Genomic DNA, 23,115 nt, shown 5'->3' with positions numbered 1-23,115 from the left:
CCTGAGGGGGAATATTTGGCTTTATATTCCACATCCAAAGACAACATCCCTTCCTCTGGCTGGGATCCGACTTTGAAAATATTATTTTTAGATTTGGAAAGGTGTTCTCTCTGCCTCCACCCAGCGCATACATTTTTACTGCCCTCTCATTCCTTCCCAACTCCACCACGGCCTGTTTCCTGGCAATTCAAGAAGTGAGAAATGCCTGCTCGGGGAAACCATGAAGACACAGATTGTGTTGAAATGTGGCCGGGGAGTGCGGGCCAGGAACAGACGCGGCCGTCTTGTGACGCTTCCCCTTGCTGTCTGATTTCGATGGCCTCTTGCCGGAGGCTGCCTGGAGCTCAGGTTCTCTCCTGCCTCCTGAGACAAGCATACGATGGTCTGCATCTGGAGATATATCTGGTAAATATCTTGTAAATATCAGGAGCACAGGGCTGCATTCAGGCCTCAGCTGATCTGTAAGCAGCTGTCTATTGATGACTTGGACATCTTGCTACCCCATGTTTTCCTTCTTTCAGGAACAGGATTTATTGAGCACATACTAGCAGGGCCAGGCAGGGTTCCAAGCAGGGGGATAGATCAAGCCTGCGCCTGATGGATTTTGCAACTGCACCGTGCTCTGCGCCAGGACATCTAAAGGTTGCCTGAGGTTGGGAACTGTCTGTCTGCAGGGCCCTGGCTGACTCTGTGTCCACGTGAACTGTGATTTGCCCTCTGTCCCACTAAGGCAAGCACTGTGCCCGACAACCCCGCGGCCCTTGTCAGGTCAGCAGGCAATCTTTCTCCCCTGCCAGTCTTAACTTTCACCCCGTCCTTGCCCAAACTTCTGAACCCAGTGAGTCTCTTTCTGCATCCTTGCCCTAGATTATGTCTTCAGCTGGCCGCGGCTGTGGTTTCCTTTACTGCACCATAAACTTCTGATTTACAGGACGTCCAGGGGCTCCCGGTGGTGCTGACTGTCAAAGCAGGAAGGGGAGGGGGCAGAAATCAAGGAGCCAACCAAAGAATGTTGCAAACATTATTTTCACACAGGATTATCGTACAGTATTACAAGGTATTATGTGCAAATTTCCATTTAAAAAAAAATCATTTACAAAAGGAAGTACAACACAGAATGTGCTGAAGGTTCTTGCTCCACAAAACCCACGACTGGCAAAAGTACAAGGTCCAGACCCATCAAGTTGGAGGATGACATATCCCGCGCAGTTACAGTAACGTGCTTTCGTCTTTACCTGGGTTACACTGATACATGACCCTCTAGTCTGTGCACCTGCAAGCTAGTTTTTATAAAACATAGATCTGACTTCACCATACATTTTTTTTTTTTCTTTTTTTTTTGCAAGGCTGGGGTCAGAACCAGCTGAGCTGCACCCTCGGCTCTGCGTTCTAAGGCAGACAGGTTTGCTGGTGCTTTCTCCCTCTCTTTTCCCAGCAGCACCTTGCTGAATGCAACAAAAGCCACATTATACACTACTTGGTTTCTGCCCAAAATAACTAGATGCTGTTAGTTCTGATTTATTGGAAACAGGGAGAAAAGTGTTACCCTTGGTTTTCTTTTTTTCCTGTGGGGCGTTCAAAATTGTTTCTAAAAGTGGAAAACATATGGAATAGATTTTCGCCACATCCCATCACATATTTACAGTATTCTGAGCATAGCTTAAGGTTCTTTCTGACTCTTTTCCCTATGTCCTTCAAGGAGCCTGAGCCGGCAGACTGCATTCCTTGGCCCTTTGTCAGAGTCTGTATTTCTCCCTCTGCCTCTCTCTACATTCATTTCTCTCTGTATTTTCGGCGTTACTTGTTTGAAACAAAACACAACACAAAACAGCAAGCACAACACCACTACATGTGACCAAGACGACAGTACATCGATTTCCAAAGGCATTCTGTGGCCAGTGTCAGGAATTACATTGCTTTAAGAAATCCAGCTGTCTCTCCCCGCAAAGTTGCCTGAACATCCAGTTACAGAGGAGAGACTTTTAAAATGCAATGCTCTCAAATCCAGCAAGAGATTTCTCTTTGAATATTAAATGTTAAAATCACATGCATAATTATAGAATATTTTAAAGTTACAAAAATATTTTAAAAACCCATCCTGACAGTTTGCCTGCAACTGCTATAAAAATTTCTATGAAATATATAAAAACACAAAGGCTCTTTATTAAAAAAAAAAAAAAAAGAAAGAAAGAGAAAGGAAGGAAAGGATGGAGCCTCCCACAGACCTGAGGAGTACCTGACGTACTGCACTGGACAGTCTTGTCAAACACCTGCTATGGAACTCAGGAGGGCAACGTGTACCTTATGTGTCACCAAGCACGTGCCCATACATGTCAGCCAACCTAGAACGGCCACCTCAGGACACTCGAACCGTCAAACTCAGTTCTCCATTATGAAGGAGAGCCTGTTGGGTTGTTTCCCGGGGAACTCAGCGAACACAGCTCTTGGCCAAGTCAGCCTGGGGGTGGCTTAGTCCCTGACCCGCGAGGTCCTGGAAGAGGTGACTGCCATCTAAGCCCCAGCCCACGGCAGCCAGCTCAGGCTCCCAGTGACCTGAGGGGTACACCAACCAGAAGTCCCGTGTACCCTCTATGAAGGGCTGAGGTCTTTGTCTGCATTTTGGAACGTGACACCATAAGGATCGCTCTTGATACGCTTGTAGACGAAGTGGAAGACGTGGGGTTGTGGCCGGCTATGCAGCTCGGCCTTGATTTTTTGAGGGTATGTGTCCTCTGCCAGCTGCTGCCACGTTTCATCCACGAAGAGGAAGAGGCTGTACTCCTCGGGGTTGCCCACCTTGAACTTCTCAGCACAGAGCTGGCACACATCCTCAGTGGTGACGTAGGGCCTCACGAGCAGCGTCTTGCCCGTGCAGCCACTGCCCACCTCTTGGAACGCCACCCGGAGGTAATTCTGCAGGTGCAAACACAAATGTTGGGGAAAGAGTCAGATGAGAAAGCCAGACAACAGTAACTCACACGACAAGAGGCAAGCGCAAGGTCAGACTTGTCTATCTGACCTCAGCCCACAAAGCTCGGGGTACGAGGAGAGAGGCTGATCTGAATTTGGATGGGGCAGAGGCAGCTATGGGGACTACTGAGCTGCCACCCTGAGGTCAGCGCAGGCAGAGAAGCAGCAGGCCGTCCTGCTCTGGGTCGTCTGCTCTGCGTTTGGTGCCGTCCCGGCACCCTCTGTAAGCCCTGCGTCAGAGCAGAACCACATCCAGAGCTGGGATTATTCCCAGCTGGGAAAAGAAGCCAAACAGCAGAAGAGTCCAAGCTGGCATCGGCAGGAAGAGACTTAAAGCATCCAGATCCCAAGCTCGGTGGTGCTGTTACCTTCCTGGGCACCTTCCTAACACCATGTTAGACTGGGCCCCAAGAGACTGCCAATACCTGACATTCTCTGAGCCCCATGAACAGTGACTTTGCAGGGTTCACCCTAAACTATGCTCCCCGTGGAAAACAGCAGAGGGAGAGGATGTGGATCCCACCAGGGACCACTGATGGGGTGACCACACACCAAGTGGCACTGCAGGAAGTGGAGGACACGACTGTGGGCTTGGCATGGGGACGGTGCCAGGGGTGCACCACTGGAAACCTCATGAGTCTGAGGGGGCTGCAAGGATCCTAAACAGCCCAGACTCTCTGGGGTTTGTGGGCCCAGAGAACTCTGCCTGTCCCATTTCTTTGTAAGGGGGGCTCCCAGAGAAAAATCGGGACCACCTAGCTAAATCTAGACAGCAAAGACATTTTCTTTTTCTAGATCTGGGTTCTCTGCTGAGGAAGGAGGGCAGCTCTCTGCCTCAGCCTCCTGGCTACCTGAGAGTTTTGGGGCAATAGCAGCAGGCTCTCGGAAGGGCAGTTAAGACTGCTTTCTTTTTTTTTCTTTTGTCTTTTTGAGACAGGGTCTCCCTATGCAGTTCAGGCTGGCCTTGAGCTCACTCTGTAGCCCAGGTTGGTCTCGAACTTCCAACGATCCTCCTGCCTCAGCCTCCTGAGTGCTGGATTACAGGCATGCGCCATCACGCCCAGTGAGACTGCTTTCTTGTGTCTGCAGACGACACTTTGAGCCAGGTGACTTGGCAGAGGTGAGCAGGTAGGACACATAGACATGAGCATATTTCTCTGGAGGTGACCACGTGCCACCAGACCATACCCTGGCTTTCCCAGCCCAAACACGTGGCTACAGCACCCCTGAAGAGAATTCTGTGACAAGTCTACATGAACCCACTTGACCAGTGAGGAAACGGAGGCAGAGTGGCTCAGTAACCTGCCCAAAGCCACACAGCTAGCATGGGGCAGAGCCCACACTCCTCGGCCTTTACTTCACGGGTGCAGGGTGGTCCTGGGGGTTCATTTCTTAAGTGAGCAGGCTGGTGGGGAGAGGGGTGCTGCAGGAGGGCTGGTGGGTGATGTTGGGGTCCCAGGGAGAGGGATGACAGAGAGGGTCTTGTTGGGGGCTGGGGATTTAACTCAGTGGCACAGAGCCTGCTTGGCAAGCGTGACATTGAGAGTTTGATTCCCACTACAGGGGAAAAAAAAAAAAAAACCAAAAAAAAGAGAAGGTCTTGTTTCCTCTGATTTTCTCAGAGAGCAGAGACCTTGGCAGCCCCCCTTGCATGGCCCACGGGCAGCAGGCAGGGCGAGTCACCACATGCAAGATGTGGTAACCCTGCGGTGGGCGTGGGGCTTTGGCATAAGTTCTTGCCCTCTTGTTCCTTTCCTAGATTTATGTCTCTGGAAGGGATTGCTGGGAGTCCTGCAGTCTTGGGGAAGAACATGCTGATTTTGCCTTTCAAGATGGGCTGATTTTGCGTCCAAAGTACCTTTTGGCTCTTTTCAGAGCAGTAAGTAGGGTAAGAGAGAAAAAAAAAAAAAGAGAGAAAAAAGCAGTGAGGAAGAAAGGAAAGGCAAGAAAGGAAGGAAAGAAGGCAGGGAAGGAGGCAGGGAGGAAGAAAGCATGGATGAGCAGACAGATCTCATCTGCTTCTCCACTCCCCTGCCTGGAACTGTGCTTCGCAGGACCTAAGCCTGGCATCCTAGTTCCATTTGAAACCCTCGAAATACCCTTCAAAGACATCTGCAGCTTCTTCTTAGCTTCACAGACAACAAGTGAGGCAGGGATTGCTGTGTCTCCAGGATTTCTGCAGCCCAAGCCAGCCTCTCCTCTCCAAGAGCAAACACGGTGAGACCCCCACATCCCAGGCACCAGCCCTGGGGATGGTGAAGGTGACAGTGACGAGAACAACAGCCTTAGGGGTGAGGGGGCTGGTGCAGACGTCCCTGTCACCCTCTTCTCCCAGCTGAGACTCTGGGGCCTTGTGTTTGGGAAGCAAGGGAGAGGATGGTGGAGCAGAGGGAACTCTCAGTACACCCCTCTGCCCAGAGACCAGCCAGCCTGCTGTAGCACCCCCCGAGGTTCCCAGAGTAGGAAGCAAGTACCCCAGTCCCCACACCACTGCCAGCCTCCTGTCTTGATTTCCTGTCTGCCCAGGTGCTCGGCATCCAGGTGACCATTTTGGGGGAAATCCTGCTTTAACTTGCCTTTGTTGTCTTAAGGGCAGCAAAATTTGGGCCAAACCTACGTATACATACAGGTGGTCACAGATTCATGATGGTTTGATGTTACCATTTTTCAACTTTCCAATGGTGTCAAAGGGACTGGTCTTCAGCAGAAACTGTACTTCAAATTTTGAATTATTATTATTACTATTATTTGGGTGCTGGGGGTTGGCCCTCGCAGGTGCTCTACTACTAAGTTACACCCCAGCCTGAAGTTTGAATTTGGGTCTTTTCACAGCCTTGGAAGCATGGCAGGGCTCTCTGTCTCTGTTCCCTGACACCCTGATCCTGGATGCAGTTGGGAACCTCAGCCCCCAGTCTTGGGGAAGCAGAGATCCCCCAAGAGGGACCTTTCTGCTGAGCCAGGCTGGGTGAGGCTATTTCCCACTACATGTGGAGCCGGAGCCCCACCGTGAGCCCACGGGCACCAGTCTATACAGTTAAGGAAACAGAAGTGAAACAACATGGTCAGAGGGCTGCTTAAAATACCCCTGCTCCCCATGACTTCACGAGCGGACCCGATCCCCTGCAGGAGGTGTTGGAGGACAGGGGTACGTGGGGCGCACCTGGAAGTCGTCCACAGAAGGGATGCTCCGGTTGGCAGTCCTCCGCTTGTGCCACTGCCTGAGCGTGTCCCGTGTCTCTGAGCTGAGCAACCGCGCCGCCTGCTCCTCCTGGAAGTTCTTTATGAGGGACAGGGCTCCGTAGGCGCTGGTCAGGTAGTAACCTCCTGGAAAGGGAGAACAAGTGAATTCTCCAGGGTCCTGGACTCCGGGGAGGACAGTGACAGTGCTCTGCTGTGACAGTCACTTGTGTACAGTGGTTCCCTGTAGAACTGGTTCCAGAATGCCCACTTCAGATTCCAAATCTACTGCACGCACAAGTCTCTTACCTCAAATGACGTAACATTTCCTCTAACATACGCACATCCTCCTGTGTGTGCTTTTCCCTCTCTCCTTCCATCCCTCCATCTACCCCTCCCTCCTTCCCTCCCTTCCTTCCTTCTTTCCTTCCTTCCTTCCTTCCTTCCTTCCTTCCTTCCTTCCCTCTGTCCTTCCCTTCCTTCCTCACAGCTGCAGATCAAACTCTCAACCTGGCCCATGCTGAGCCCCACCTGCAGCCTCCTCCTGCATAGTAGATGCAATACCTAAAATAACGTGAACACTAAGCAAAGCATGTTGCCTGTGTTGTTTCAGAAGCAAGAACAAGGGAAAAGGTTTGTACATGTTCAGTACACGCATAATTTATTTTTCTGATAGTGACAACCTGTGGCCAGTTCAGTTGTGGTTATGGACTGCTGGCTAGAACTTCCCCTTCTCCCCCATGGGCTTCCTGGTGGGACAGGGAAGCACCCACCCAGGAGTACACAGCCCACTCAAACGCCACCCAAGTGTGTGTCAGCCCCACAGAGTCGTATGGGGTGCCCAGGTCCCGGCAGGCCAGGCAGCATCGGCCAGCAGATGACTTTTCTTTTGGGAGTGGGGGTGAGACAGGGTCTCGCTCTGTAGCCCAGGTTGGCCTCAAACTCACGACTATGCTCCTGCCTCAGCTTCTCTAGTGCTGGGATTACAGACGTGCACCCCATCTGGCTGACATTTCTGTTTTCAGGGAAGGGTTTTCCCTCTAGTGAGAACACCCAGATCATTAAAGTGCAACAGTGAAAATGGATTTCCAGCAAGGGCCAGAGTCTGAGGCCTGTTGGGGAGGTAGGGGGAAGTCAGGGCAGTGAGCAGCTCCAGCCAACAGCTGCAAGACAATGCTTCTGGGAGTTCATATTTCCCAAATCTTAAGTAAATCATATACTTCTAGCACTGTCCCTTTGATAGTGAGTTTAGGAACACTCTCTTGTGTTCTTGGGGCATGCTGATGGGCTTACAACATCTTCAGATGCACAAGTATTGTTCAGTTTTGTCCTAAAACACAGATAGGTGCCTGCAGAAAAAGTCAACGCCGTGCTAGACAGCCACTAGGGGGCGCCTCGCATGTTTCTTGACAACTTCAAAGTCTGTCAAATCTGTCAAGAGCCCAGGCCAGACACAACAGGAGATGGGCTCGTAAGAAACAGAATCTGAGCTCCCACTCTCCAGAAATTTATACATCTATTAAAGAAAGCAGACATAGGCAACCTACTCCTACAGGGCAAGAGGTTCATTGTGGTTAAGAGCTTTTCGCGGTGTCACTTTCCTGGTCAAAGTATTTAAACTGCTCCTGGGAGACCCTGCGTAACTGATCATCGTGCAGGCGGAAACAGCTCTGTGCCTTTGGACCATGAATGAGCAGCACTCTGAGCTTGTCCTGGACAGTAATCGGTGAGAGAGAAACACTCTGCTGCCTGCAGGTCGGTGATGGAGCTGTAAGGACCATTTTTTCCTGCAGCGTAACCTGGGCAGCCAGGGAGCACGATGCTTGCCACGCACATGGCCCATAATGAGTGTCTTTGGTTTGTGGGGCTAAGCGGGGGGACCCAGTGCTTCAAGCACATGGAATAGCACCCTAGCCCTGCTGAGCTTTCTGCTTGGAGTTCCCCTGCTCCTCCACCCCTGCTGTGGGTTCCCTACGGCAGCTTCCCAGTGCCCAGTCTGGGGTTGGGAGTAGCTGATCTTTACTAACTGTTTGCCCCACAGACAAATCAGCACCCGACTGAGTATGAAACAGAGTTATGGAATGTGGGTGCTACATGGAAAGGTCGGGAGGGATCGATGGGGACTTCTGTGGTCTAAAGAGGTCTGAGGAGGGGTCAGGGTCTGAGCCACAGCCTGGGGGTGGCTCTGTCCCCACAGGGGCGCAGGGGGCTCCTTGGTACTTCAGATTTGAGGCTTGAATGTGTTCAAGGCACTAGGAAAACTAAAAAATGCTGCCAGCGCAAAATGGACCACACTTTGAAACATGTGGCTGCAATTAGGGGGAGGTTTTCCACTGCAGTGAAACTGGAACCTACCCTAGGACTGCGTGCTCCTCGGGGGTCCTATGACGTGGGCTCCACCTACGAGAATACCTGCTTAAGCAGCAGAAAAGACCCGGCTGCTGCCCGCAAGCCAAACACCGCAGAAGGGGCCACTGCAGGGTGTCTCGCGCCCCCATCTGTGGAGCTGCAGTGCAATGCTGAGCGCGACTGGTTTGCAACCTCAGCCACCAGCTGGGCCACCCGCGCTCCTGCGGAGTAGGAGGAAGCTCCAGACTCTGCAAAGGGGGTAGGGGACGCTGCCCCGTTTGGGGGGGGGACGTCTGGAAGTGAGGACAGCCACGTGCCCCTCTGTCATCAACTCCAAACCAAAGTGCTGTCTTGCTCTGGGGCAACGCAAGGCAGGGACAGGAAGTGGCTGTCTCCGGGCTAGGACTGAAACATGTGAGCCTGTGTTTGTCCTGAGTCCACATCCTGGGCAGCAGCACTGTGGCTTTCTAAGCAACCCCTTTCCCGCCGCCCCATGCGCCTGTCGTCCTTCCTACGAGAATTAGACATGATGGGAGCCAAGAAAGCAAAACCCAAGCCCTGGATTGTGATAATAACACAGTGGAAAGAGGGAAGTCTGGCATGGCGGTGACGCACGCTGCCCCTCCTGCCCACCAGGAGGGGTCTCGGCGCTCCTCGGGGAGTGGCTGGGTCCTCCATGAGACTCTCACTGTGAGAATGCGGTTGGCTGTGAGGGCGTGAGGGTGACACAGCCCACAGCTGTCTGTTGGGGTGGCACAGGAAGAGGGCACTGCTTGTAGAGGACAGGAAGGGTGTGACCGAGCCCTGAAGGGAAAACCCAGGCCTGGTGACCTCAGGTTAGGGGCTGGGGATATTAAGGCCATGTCTGGTGACACAGGGCTAGGGAATCCTGGCTGCAGGTGGACCTTTGTACTCAACCCCAGCCTGAACTCCTTGTAGAAAATAAAGCCGCACCCTTGGTCTTATGAAAAAGGATTGGCAGGGTTTGCCATGAACCTCCCTTAACTGGGCAAGCTCTGGGTGAGCCCAGTTATAGCCACTTCCAGGGTCTGAGCTATGGACAGACACCCCAGTTGTTTCCATGATAAGACACCCAGCTGCTGACATGGTGGCACACATCTGTAATCCCAGCACTTGGGAGGCTGAGGCAGGAGGATCCCCGTGAGTCTGAGGTTAGCCTGGGCTATATCATGAACTCCAGGCCAGCCTGAACTACATAGCAAGACCCCACCTTACCCTCCCTCCCCAAAAAAGATACCGAGCTTCTAAGGAAGGAGCTAAGACCTGCAGAGCTGTGCAGATACGGAGGGATGCGAACCCTCCAGGGACCTTAAAACAAACCACCCAGACTTGACTTCACTATATCTGTGGCTTACCCATGAACAGATACTATTTTAAACTGGAAAGACAATGAATTTTTTTTATCTTTAAAGAAAAATTTAAAAAAGGTTAAAAATAAAAACTAGGGCTTCGTTTCAGTGCTACAACAGCAAGCTATTTTTCTGGCAATGGAACTGTTCTCTAATAAAAGTTTATAACTTCTTCTTGTCATTTGCCAGTCTCAGTGAAATATTAATTATGCTAGGGTCTGCATTTTGGCTTTGTGTTATTTCTGAAGCCTGATGAATATGTACTATTTTTTAACCAGAAAAAGTCAATACATACCTTTAAAACTTTTTAAAAAATTAAAACTGCAGCTAACTCTTAAGATGTCAAAAAAGGACCCTAGTAACTGGTCAGTGGGTTCAGGGTTTTACTCTGGGGTGTGAAAAATATTTTGCACTCTGACAGAAGTGGTGGCTGCCTAACACTGTGGATTATGAAACGCTACTGAATCATTCACTGTAAAATGGTTAATATTTGAGCTAGTAATGCATGGTCCAGCAGTTCCACTCCTGCCCAGCATGGCAAATCCCTGGGTTCAAGCCCAGTGCTGGGGATGGGAGGGACATTACATGATTAATTTTGTTCCATAAATTTCATCTCAATTTTGCCTGTAATCCAAGCAGTCTGAGAGGCTGAGGTGGGAGAATTGCCAAGTTCCAGTCCAGCTTGGGCAACATAGGGGCTTAGGGAGATCCTGCCTCAAAAATAAATGAACAGGGGGCTGGGGATTTAGCTCAGTGGCACAGCGCCTGCCTGGCAAGTGCAAGGTCATGAGATCAATTCCCGGTACCGGAAAACAACAACAAAAAACAAAACAAAACAAAAAAATGAACAAACAACAGGCTTGGGATACAGCTCAGAATAAAAGCTCTGGGATTCAATCCCTAGTACAACAAAACAAACCCAACCCCCACTTCCTTGGCTCTGTCAGAGCACACATGTTACCTTCTCCATGCAGCAGCGATGGGTCCAGGAGCTCCATCATGTACTCAATCTCCACATCCAGCTCCAGCATGTCACACTGAGCTATGACGTAGGTCAGGACAGGCAGGAAGTCGTCAGCCCCATACATTCTCCCTGGATGAGGAAGAAAGGGCGAGGGGGGTATTTTTATTCATTTTTCTTTCTTTCACATCCTACTGGTTGCTTTTATTAGACAACAAGGAGTCATTCCGGGGGAGATGTGCTTTTTATAGACTGGGGCGGGTATTTCTGGAATCCAGAGTGGCCTGTGACCCTCCCGGCTGCTGCTAACAGAACAGAGCGCCTCTTACAGTTTCAGAATGAATGCCTATGAGTTAATTAAAACATGTCAGATTCTCTCCTCACTTTTAGGACTTACTTAAAATTATTCATGAGAACAGAGTGCCTTTATTTTATTTTATTTTATTTTTTAATTTTTTGTTTTTTTGAGACAGGGTCTCACTATGCAGTTCAGGCTAACCTTGAGCTCCCTTTGTAGCCCAGGCTGGTCTTCAGCTTGTAACTATCCTCCTACCTCAGTCTCCCGAGTGCTGGGATTGTAGGTGTGCACCACCATGCCTGGGTCAGAGTACCTTAAATAGCTTACACTTCAGTGAGTCATTTTTTTATTATTTTATAATTGTTACTGTCATTCATCTCTTTTTCCTTGAGATAGGTTCTTTCTATGTAGTTCAGAACCAGCCTTGAACTAACTCATGATGATCTCTCTGGCTCAGCCTCTCGATCCATGTGCAGAGGTCGAGACACTGAGCAGCACAAGAACATGATCCCGCCCAGATACTACTTTGGAGCTTTTTATAAGGGACTTTGTGAATGATGGAAAACGTATTTCCTGTCTGTGGATTATGCTCGCCAACTGCAGAGGCTTTGTTCACAGCTCTCATCGCCAGCCCAGGGCTCCCACTGTAAGGTCCTTACCACTCAGTCTGCAGCAGCACATGCATTACTGTCTGCACCAGCAGTGGTAAGCTAGCCTGTGTGTTCTCTGTTGCTTCTCCAGAGGCAGTTTCACTCCCAAGTGAAGCTGGTAATGGGCCACAATTCCAGCCACCTCAACAGGTGGCACTCGGTCCGTACCCGGGCAACGCTGTGACTTCTGTCGTCTATGGAAACGACACTGAGCTATCCGCAGGCTCACTTCCAGCTTTGTAAGTCTCTGGCAGGCTCTAGAGACACTGCACCAAGCCTCCTTGCCCAAAATGCAGTAATAATTGTAGCTAGAATCCCCACTGCCCAGGACTGGGTGTGAGTGGTCCCCGCTAAGCCCACTGTGTGCAGGAGCGGGTCCTATCCAGCTAAGATGCAGAAGGCACAGCATAGAGGGTTGGTGACGGCACCCAAAAAGTCCCTCAGTTAATGAGCCCTTATGCAGGGGAAGGCTTCAAATGCAGACCCCAGAGATGGGTGTCCCAACTTCTGCCCTGCACTGAATCTTTAATTAGTGAGGTGCCCTTCTCTGCCTAATTCATTAGTGCTGTTACAGTGTCTCTGTGTGTGACTCATTCACAGACACCAGAGTGACACTCGTGGTTTTGTGAGCTGCTGGGTGGAGCTGGGATGGGTGGGGACTCGCATGGCACAGCCTGGTAGATGTGGTCTTACCTGAGTTGTTCTCCATGACCGTGTAGATGAGCTTGCACACCCGCAGCAGCAGCATCACCTTCTTCTCGGGGGAATACATCTTCTGCATCATCATGAATTTGATCTTGATCTTCTCCACATCCACCAAGTCAGGTGTCGGGGCGAAGACCCCCAGCTCCTGTGGGTTCCGCTGCCGCACGAGCTGCAGGTTCTCCTTGAGCTGTTTCCATGAGCCATCGGCCACGTGGAAGTCCCTCAGCATGGCCTCTACGTGTCCCTTGAGCGGCTTCAGGATGCACTTGTGCATGGCCTTCTCCAGCACCACATCTGCCAAAGGAAGAGCAGCCACTATGACCCTCGTCTGAGGAGGAAGAGACCAAATCTGCTTCACACACGGGTGATGTTTCCCGCAAGCCAGGAAGGTGGCTCTTCCCTAATCACGTCTAACTTGCATTAAATCATACAATGAAATGTATTTGTTTGGGTTATTTACAGCCTTCCGTGAACACAGCCAAAGATTTTTAGAGGATGTTCTCTCAGCCTGGCTCATCTGCTCTCCTCTCCTGCTGCCAGCAGGGCAAGTTTGTTACCTTAAAGGAAAGATTTTCTAAAAGTAAGGGCTCAGATCACTTCTCGGCCTTTTGGCTAAGATCAAGTGTAAAAGTAAGGGCTCAGGAACCCACAGAAATATTTTGAGAAAATAAATTCAATTAAACACACGACCTTGGATTGGCTTCTGTACCAAATAATCCTTTACAGTGGTTCCTTGGTTCACGAACTTGCTTCTTCCCATGATTCTGTTGCAACCCAAACTGACTGTGAACTGAATCACATTTCCCCATAGGTCAACAGTGAACCTAACCATTGAATTTGATTTGGTTCACAACTGATTCAGCTTGTGGCCAGAATCACAGAAAGAATCAAGTTTGTGAACTGAGCTGCCACTGTATTCCACTTGCTATGAAGGACACCAGTAAGGCATCTGATGAGATATAAATAAAGTCTGCAGATTAGGTAATAGTATAATCACAGCTTTAACATTAGTTCTTTGGGCTTGATAATTGTTATACAACAGAGAGTCTGGCTTTTAGCAAATCTGCAGTGAAGCATTTAGGTGAAAAGAGGCATGACGTCTGCAGCTTATTCTTTAGTGGTTTAGGAAAAAGGAGGGTATATATGTGTGTGTGTGCATATATGTACCCGTGTGTGCATGTGTATGTGCACATGCATGCATGTGTGTGTGTGTAAGCAAGGAGAGAGAAAGACGGAGGGTAAAGCTGATGGGTCAAAGGGCTAACAGTCAGCGATTCCCAGTGAAGCCTAGACGTTTCTTTGTATCATTTGTGTAATTTTCCTGTACGTCTGACATGATTTCAAAATTAAAAGTTAAAAAGAAATTGTGTTTCTGCTCAGAGTTAGGAAACATCTTTAGGCGTAGGTAGCCTTATTGTTCCCCTCTTTCTCGAATGGTCACCCAACAGAGCAGCTTTCTTGGCCAGTAACATATATCTGTAGACCTATGTGGAAAATTACTTACACAGGGAGAAGCTTTCTGCTTTTGCACATGGTCATCAAATCTCCTGAGTTCATAGCAGTGACTATACCTCATATAGGACACTTTAATGTGATTCTACCTTGGAAGCCCACAGATGCACTTATGTGTAAGATTGGAAGTAGCCAGCTTCTCTCTCTGACCTTTGGAACTCCTAACACTGGACCAGGCCACGGTGAATCCAAAGTATTACCTATTATTAGAAGTCCAGGGACAGAGAGCAATCTAAGCCAGATGTGCAAACACTGGAAACAATTTTCCTGTCACCTGAAGTGAAAACTGAAGTCAAAAATTAAATGCTGCTTCCACAATGATCAGATTTGCAGCACAAGTTTTCCTCTGTCCCCACTCCCATATCCTATCTGGAAAATCTCTTTATGGAAATTTAGAACTTCACAGAACCATAGAAATCAGGCTGGAAGATAGAGAGACTATGAAGTAAGAAGGAAAGCAGAACAACATATTCACTGTATATCTGGCACTACCGCAGACTCCCTGCTTTGTACTGGTTGTCTTGTGTTAATAAACCTGTGCAGGTTCATGGCATCTTTGACTTTTCCATATATGATCACTAGCATAAAAAAGTCAGCAATAGTAACTCAGATTGAGTGCTCAGAGGGGCTAAGCTCTACCTAAATATTGTCACCTAGTCCTCTCAGCAGCTCCATCACTTCTGCACAGCACTAATTCTACACCCACGTTACAGACAGAGAACCTGAGATCCAGAAATGTCTAATGGCTTTCTTGAGGCTACACAGCTATTTGAAACAAACATTCTGACTGCTTTTCAAAGCAAATGATCTTTTCATTCTAAAGTCGAACTGCTTTGTAAACCCTCACCATTTTATTTCTCTCATCCAAGGCTTCTGGGTGCTCCATTTGTAATTATCAGGGGCCCTTACTTTGTTAGAATGGGGTCACCAAGGGGAGAGGGAAAAACTGTGGCTCACTACTGAGGAGTGTACAGGAATGCTGGCGGCAGTGTTATTTGTAACAGCTCCCCATGGGAAAAGCCCAAAGCCCTGTCTAGTGGCTCGTTAGCTGAGCTGGGTACACTCTTACAACTGGACACTACAATGAGATTCAGACAGTAGACTGCACTCCTGCCACCCAACGGAGCTCACTCAGCTCTGGAACTCCATACACAATGCTGTGTGAGAGGAACCAGGCTGAGCACCTCCTGTGGCTGAATTGCATTCACATGGATCCCAAAGGAGGCAGAATGGACCCAGGCACCTGAAGTCAGTGTGGCGGTCACCACAGGAGGTACTCTAGGGGAGATGGAGATGTTCTATCCTGGATCTGGGCGGTCGCTACCCGGATGTACACTTGTGTAAAAGGCCATCCACCTCAACAGTGGAGGCCAAGTTAGGCTTCCACAAACTGCATCAATCTGAGTTACAGAAAGCAACTGAGGACCCTCCTGGGATGTTCATCTGGCCTCCAGTGGGCCTGAGTGTTTACACAGGCAGTCTCCAAAGGCTTCAAACTCTTCCAGGTGAGGAAGAGCCAGAGCTTACTCCTACCAGGTTAGGAGGCTTTCCCCAGGCACCTCATCCTGGTGGCCAGGGCCGGCTTTGCCTGAGGGCTGTCCAGCGTGGGTGGGGAAGGGCTCTGCTTCTCTGTCAGGAGGGCTGAAACCTAGGCTCAGCCACTCTGGAAGTGTCCCAGCATTTCAACACCCGAGACGGGAATGTAATCGTTGGAGCCTAAACAAGGGAATCCCAGTCAGTCCTCCTGTCCCCTCCTTCTGGGTACCTCCCTTCCCCACTGACCCTAGGAGTCACTTAGCTGAGCCATGCTGCGACAGAACCCTGCTGGCTTGGCTGGAGACAACAAACCTGCACACGGCTCCCCTAAGAACAACAGCGGAAGTGATTTTTCTGGAATTTGGTGGCAAACTTGTAGGGTTCAAATCGATTGGCACCATCTCCCTTGGCCTGAGCAGGCATCCCTGGGCGACCTGTGACATGCAAAGGTCACAGACTCCACACTCCTTGCACAAGAACACTGCCACTTTCTGAACATGTTTCCAGGGAGCAGCCACATGTTTAGGACACAGGCACAGAGCACAGGTGACTTGTTTTCCTGGCTCCAACCACCTCTGCCACCACCCTGTGTCTTTACCCCACAAGCACCCCAAAACTCTGTCCTAGGGTGGCTTTGAGACCCAGGGCTCCCATCTCCTTACATTTTGGTGGCCTCAGGAATAAACTCTTTCTCTTTTGCAAAACTCCTCTCTTCTGCAATCAACTCATAGAGCAGCGGGAAGATGGGTAATGGTGCCAGAGGTTCTGAAATGCAAAGGGGAGCCCTGTAACCCCTTTCCTAGTGCCCTCTCTCCAGGGAGAAAACTCCAGTTCTGCTCCCAAGGCAGAGGGAAAAGGATTGGGGGAGCACAAGAAACCGAAGCGGGACCGGCTCAGAAAAGACAAGAACATGGCGGGGTCACGTTTCCTGCGAATTGCTACTGTAGGGTGTTTTCCATCATCTCTGGTTCTTTCATGTCTGACACAAAACCTCAGATGTTTTACACTGAGAACAATGACACAATTTTAGGTGCTCAATATACACTGACTCTTCAGCCCCCAACCCCCTGCTCAAGGACTGTCTGGCTCCACGTTGCAGAGGACAAATGTGGGACCCAAAGAAATGATGCCACGCAGGCAGAGAGAGATGGAGCCACCCCCTAGAGCCACAGCCACAGCCACAGCCAGTAGCTCCCCTCCTGAGTTCTGTGGCCCTGCGCTCACCTGTGAGCGAAGGCACAACCACGCCTGGAAGTCTTGAAACCATCAAAGAGAAATGAGGAGGCAACGTTTTTTTGTGAGGATTACTGATGTCTTTTCTATTTGTCTACTAACAAGGAGATACAGGAGAATCATTTGAACTGTAACATTTTGAGTTTTAGAAACCATATGTTAGCTGTACTTTGTGGTCCTCACCATAAGCTCAGGCTTTTTGTTTTCGTGGTACCAGGGATGGAACCCAGGACACTGATGACCAAAATGGAGACAAGCCTGAAAATCTGTGTACAGCCCACATCAACTGGTTACAAAGGTCATCTGTGATGAGGAAGTGGTACAGTGCCCGGCCACGGCGTGGGATCCCCTGCCCTTAATGCAGCAGTGATAGGAAATAGCACGCTCCCCGCTAGACAAGAAGTGGTTCCCTATCACCACTTCTGCCACAACTGATTCTCTCTCTGATTAAGAAAAGGAGATGGAAGCTGTCTTTCTTCCTTTGCCATGACCTGCAGCATAGATTCCAGAAGTTAGAGATCAGATGAGGCAGTATCGAAGTCTCAGGTAATGGATGTGCTTGTTAGCAGGGTGTGATGGTGCATGACTGCAATCCCAGCACTCTGGAAAGCTGAGACAGGAGGATCACAAGTTCAAACCCAGCCTGGGCAACTTAGACCCTGTCTCAAAACAAAGCAGTGGTGATGAACTTATGGCTCATGTGGCACAGTGGCCTATTTGTATTATTGAAAGCTCTAAAAGGTTCGCCATCATGGAAATAAAGAGTAAAAAGCTCAGTGTGGAGAGCTGGTAAATGTTAACAGCACAAGGTGATAAGTAATATTATTTAGGGGATGCCAGCGGTGCCTACAGTAATAATCCGGGCGGAGCATCCCTTCTCTGAATGACGTGGTGTTTCAGATGCCAGAGTTCCTCAGAGCTGGGAATATCTGCAAAGACTACAGGATGAGCATCCCTGATCCAGAAATCAAAAGCTGAAACTGTTGGGGCGAATGACGCAAGGCTTCCAACTTGAAAGCATTCTGGATTTCAGATTTTTCAGATAAGGGATTCTCAGCCTGTAATAAAAATGCACAGGATACCATCTAAGGTTACTTGACAAAGACAAAAACATGAGGTTAGATCACATGGCCTCCTGCTTTAGTCCAGTTCTAGCTTTCTCATATATATATATATATATATATATATTTTAACAGATAAAACAATAAAGTCATAGAAATAGAAGCCAGTGTTTGAGAATAAGATAAGGGCCTCTTTGTAGGAAAGTGAAATTTAAACATTTACAATTGCTAATGTTTATGGGCATTTATCCAAGCAGTTCCTTTTCTAAGATCATCTAAACTTCACATCAGCCAAGTCATTCTCTTCTTACTGATGTCCTCGGACGGAGGGGATGAGGCAGGAACCAGGTTGTCTGCTGCAGACTGAGTGCTTCTTTTCTTTTCTTTTTTTTTTTTTCCGGTACCGGGAATCGAACTCACAACCTTGCACTTGCCAGGCAGGCGCTGTGCCGCTGAGCTAAATCCCCAGCTCCTGAGTGCTTCTTTTCCTGCACGCTAACACACTGTCCTTGGCTGTGTGGTTCGAGTCAGGACAGAGCCAAAGAGGAGCGGGTGCTCCCTGGGGCTCAGCACCTCAGATTTGTCACATACAGGAAACAACCCTTCGGCTGTACAGACCCGTCTGTCTACTATGGGTTCTCTGGGAAGCTGATGCAGACAAGGATAAGAATTCAGGAGGCAACCTCAGGAAGGACAGGAGGGACAACCGAGTGTGGCTGCAGGGTGCCAGGGCGGTAGCTTCCCAGCCTCCCCAACTCCTAGGAGGAAACTGAGGCACAGAGCTACTGACAAACGTGAGCCAGTGCTCGAGGCTCAGCAGCAGCCCAGGGTGACTTCCAGCCCAGCGGTGCCACCTGAATTCCTCTGAGTGCCCACGCACTCCTGGCCTAGTGCAGACAGCACTCCCTGACTGGGGTGGGCAGATGCTGAGGGAGACAAACAGCCCCCGAAATGCCTTGATTGGACAGTTTGCTAAAGCTCCTGCTCAGAAAGCCGAGCCCTCGGCACTGCAGGGTGCTTGGCTCAGGGGCAAAACCCCATCAGCCAGGCTCCTGCTGTGTGACCTTGAGGGCAGTGTCCTCATCCTCCAGCCTCCCTAGGTCTGCAAGGTGGGGATGCTCGAGGCTTCGCATTGAGGTTTGCTCTGCCAGCCCAGAGCGCGCCTGACACCTAGTGACTGCCAAATCCTCAGCTGTCCCTTACGACCTAGGAACACAGCTGGAAGGGCAGGATGTGGGGTGGGGTGGTTCGTTTGTTTTGCTTTCAGTCGTAACTGGGGTTTGTTTAGATTTGAGTGGGAACCGAAAGTGCTTTGATAAATTACTGAAGAGCATTCCAGCTTCCGGCTTCCTGGGTTTGCCTGTCTGTCTGTCTGTCTGTTTCCCTCGGGACTCCAATCTTCTCAGCTCCACCCATCCTGAGGGACAAAGACCCGGAGCTAAGGAGATCCTCCTGTTTCTCCTCCTCCGTCCTTCCTCTGCTCGCCACAGTGTCTCTGTTCTCCTAGTGGATTTATTTATTTATATTTATTCAACACAGGGGATTGAACCCAGCGGCTCTCTGCCACTGAGCTATATCCCCAAACCTTGTTATTTTCTATTTTGAGACAGGGTCTCATTAAGTTGCCCAGGCTGGCCTCAAACTTGGGATTTTGGCCTCAAACTCCTGTCTCAGCCTCCTGAGCAGGTGGGTTTGCAGGTGTGCACACTCATGCTACTGCTAGTGTTTTGTCACAGCCTCATTTTGTCCCCTGTAAGCCTGGAAACCACCGAGGTGCATTGATTCTGGGAACCTGTGTATCCTTCCAAGCAGCGAGCACTGAGAGGCGAGCCTTTCCTGCCCCATTCTAGGTGCACAAACCAGGCTGGTGGCCCCTCGCCGCCAGTGTGCCATGAAGTGTCTCCTCTGTTGCCCGAGGGACCCAGCACTCTGACCAGCCACACTGGTCCCCAGGGGTTTACGGCTGGGGTCAGTTTTGTTTTTTTGTTTTTTTTTTTTTGTTTTTCTCCGGTACCGGGAACCGAACTCACGACCTTGCGCTTGCCAGGCAGGCGCTTTTGCTGCTGAGCTAAATCCCGGCTGGGGTCAGTTTTGATGGGTGGGCACCTGGGCTAGAGAGGTTGTGAAACGGTTTGGCTCTTACCCTGCCTAAGGGAGTTTGCTAGGATCCCCTTCTCCCAAACCCTGCCTCCTCAGCACTCTCTGTTTCTGCCAAGATACAGAGCGACGAGACTTGTCTCCTGACAGAAGTCCTCGGGGGTTTCGGGTGGCCCCCGCTATCCCTAGCACAAATCTGGCACCCAGTGTGTGCTCCAAAAGCACTCACTGGACTGCACAGAAGCCCTTTCTTTGGGTGCCTTCTGGTCCTCGCCCTGCAGGGCACAGCATGTAACTCTAGCGACAGCGTTGTCCCCTGAGGCAACGGAGACGTTTGTGTCTTTGGTCCTGGGTTTGCTTTATGATTGTGGGCAGTGCACCGTCTGGCTCATGACTGTATACAAAAGCAAGAGCACTGTAGCAAGAAGGACAATCTCACACTGACTACAGTAATCCCAGATGCCCCCGCATCGAGGGCAGGACAGTCACAGTTTGAGGCCAGCCTCGGCAATTTAGAGTGCTCTCCCCAGGGAAGAATCCCACCTTTTAGCTGGCTCTCCCTGCTAGATGTGCAGCTCAGCCCAGCCCGTCCTGTACTGCCTGACTTCCAGCCAAGTGGCCCAGGTGCTGATCCCATGAGCACCAGATGCCCTTGGGTACAACTCAGCATCACCAGTACCTTCTGTCCCCTTTGTCACATGTATAAAGGAACCAGGAGAGGTACAGGGAAGGGTCACCACACATGCGGTGGCAGCACTGCCTGCACTGTGCCCTGGTCTTGCTAAACTTGCTTCCTTCTGCAAAAAACAAGAGCAGTAGATGGTTGTGGTGACACACAGCTATCGTCCCAGCACTTGGGGAGGCTGAGGCAGGAGGAACCAAGTTCTAGCCCAGCCTGGCAACTTGGCAACTTAGCGAGATCCCGTCTCAAAATAAAAAACAGAAAGGGCTGGGGATGCAGCTCAGTGCTAAGGCCCGGGGTTCAATCGCCAGTGTGTCCCCCATAGGATGATAAATGGGGTCTCAAAAGGGATCTAGCCACACAAGTGTTGACCCTTGGCTCTGCTACAGACACAGCCCTTCATATCTGCAGGTGGCGCATCCACAGATTCAAGAAACCCTGGACTGAAAATATTTGGGAGAAAAACAAAAAATAATACAATAATAAAAAACAACATGAACAAAACTGAGTACAATAAGAACTATTTACAAAGTACTGCCTCGAGCAGCAAGAATTCTAAGCAGTTGAGCGCCGGCCAAGGTCCTGGGAGGGCGCACCGAGCGGGTCCAGGTCAGGGGCCTGGGCACCTGTGGGTTCGGTACCGAGCAAGGAGGCGATGGTGCGATCTCAGTCGCTGCTCTCCGATCCCACAGCCAGCCAGGGCCTGACACAGCTGCCCCTCCCAAGGGGACATCATGTTGGAGGAGGAAGTGCCGCAGGGCCAGAGTCACACTGGGATTGGTGAGGAGGCCTCCGTCCCTTCCCTGAGAAGGCCACTCAGGCACAGTGCCCGTGGTGGGGTGGCAGAGTGGGAAGACATGGTCTGGGGGCCGGCAATGCTCATCATTCCCACAGCGTCCTCCTCACCCTCTGTGCTTCCTTTGGGGCAGAGCCCCACAGGGTCAGGCAGCACTTGGCAGGGGACGATCGATCGTCCATGGTGCCCTCCCAGCCTCGGGAGCCAGGGCTCCTGCACCTCGGAGCTGGAGATCCTCAGCCCTAGGGTAGGGAACTTTCTTTTGGTTAAAATAGTATGGAGCCAGGCACAGTGGGCAGCCTGGCTGGAATCCCAGCCACTCTGGAGGCCAAGGCAGAGAGATTGGGCAACTTAGGCCTCCAGTCAGAAAAACAAAACAAAACAGAACAGAAATACCCGGCACACTAGGCCCAATTTGGATGCTCTGACGTCAAAGTTATTCAACAATAGAGTGAGGGAATGGATGTATGTGGTCATCTTTAGTTTCAACTAATTTTCAAGGATAACACAGGCCTTCTCTTAGCACTGCACAGAGGCCAACCTTTCTCCTGTCTGCCCATCCCTCACTCCACAAGGGCTCACTTTTCCCAGGCAGCAGGGTCAGAAGCCAGAAGGCCAGAGGCTTCCATCTTGCTTTGGCACCATTGTGCCTCTCAGGTCACATGTCTCAGAGAGTCTGTGGGGCGTGGTGGTGCACATCTGTAATTCCAGCACTTGGGAGGCTGAGGCAGGAGGATCACCTTGAGTTCAAAGCTAGCCTGCACTACATAGTGAGACCCTGCCTCAAAAAAGAAAAAAAAAAAAAAAGGCGGGGAAATGAAAGACAACAGATAGCAGTTAATTCACAGGCTGGAAGCATGCTGTGAACCAAGATATTAAAAACAAATCACATTAGGCACTGGCATTCAAACCAGGCTTTGATATTCAGTTTCAAACTAATCTGAACTAAACTAGTTATGACTGTTTAATGGCTAGGAAATCACATCAACCTCCATTCTCTTTTTGTGGGGGCAGGAAAAGGGTCTCCTTCCTTTGCCCACGTTGGCCTTAAACTTCTGGGCTCATGCCATACTCCTGCCTCAGCCTCCCAGGTAGCAGAGTCACCACGCCAGGCTCAATATCCTTTTTCATGCATGGCCTATTCCCTGGTGTCCAGTCACATTTTCAGTATTTTGTCTCTATTAAAATAACACAAGCTAGGAATGGTGTTACACATCTGTAATTTCAGCACTCAAGGAGGCTGAGGCAGGAGGATCACAACTCATGCCTAGCCTGCGTAAGTTAGCTAGTAAGCAAGATACTGTACGTGAATGAATGAAAATAAATAAATAAACAAACTCGGGGTAACCGCTCAGTGCAAAGTCCCTGGATTCAATCCCCAGAATCTCAAATAACAAAACCAACCAACCAACCAAACAACTTGGAATCACAAACTGACAGGCCAGGGAGATAGCTCAGAGGCAAAGTGCCTGCCTGGCAAGCACAAGGTCCTGAGTTCAATTCCTAGTACCAAAAAAACACCAAAAACCAAGAAACCGATGTGCTCTTTGCAGTATGTGGGAATTGAGTGTAAGAGGATGTCATTTTCAATCATTAAAATGCTCTTTGGGGAACATACACATTTTGGTTCACAGCATTACATTTTGTTTTTCATGATCACTTTTTGGGTGTTTTATGTCACCCTTGAGAGCTGTGGTAGGCAGCATGAATGAGGCAGA

The 23,115-nt window shown here is 50.0% G+C and overlaps 1 protein-coding gene across 6 annotated transcripts in view; it reads right to left on the bottom strand.

The window, feature by feature from the left end:
• Nucleotides 1-1,007: 1,007 nt before the first annotated feature.
• Rin2 (Ras and Rab interactor 2) overlaps nt 1,008-23,115 on the bottom strand; it is a 176,453-nt gene continuing 154,345 nt past the window's right edge. For all 6 annotated transcript variants that reach the window (XM_013512182.1, XM_013512183.1, XM_013512179.1 and 3 more), the window contains 4 exons: nt 12,469-12,774; nt 10,828-10,959; nt 6,131-6,294; nt 1,008-2,913 (listed from right to left, as the gene is read on the bottom strand). In XM_013512182.1, coding sequence (XP_013367636.1) covers nt 2,590-2,913; nt 6,131-6,294; nt 10,828-10,959; nt 12,469-12,774 — 926 coding nt within the window. In that variant the 3' untranslated portion in view covers nt 1,008-2,589. The remainder of the gene's footprint in view (nt 2,914-6,130; nt 6,295-10,827; nt 10,960-12,468; nt 12,775-23,115) is intronic.

Source organism: Chinchilla lanigera, unplaced genomic scaffold (genome assembly GCF_000276665.1).
Source record: "Chinchilla lanigera isolate Chin_1 unplaced genomic scaffold, ChiLan1.0 scaffold00014, whole genome shotgun sequence".
Taxonomy (NCBI): domain Eukaryota; kingdom Metazoa; phylum Chordata; class Mammalia; order Rodentia; family Chinchillidae; genus Chinchilla; species Chinchilla lanigera.
This window is presented reverse-complemented; position numbering and strand designations above follow the sequence as displayed.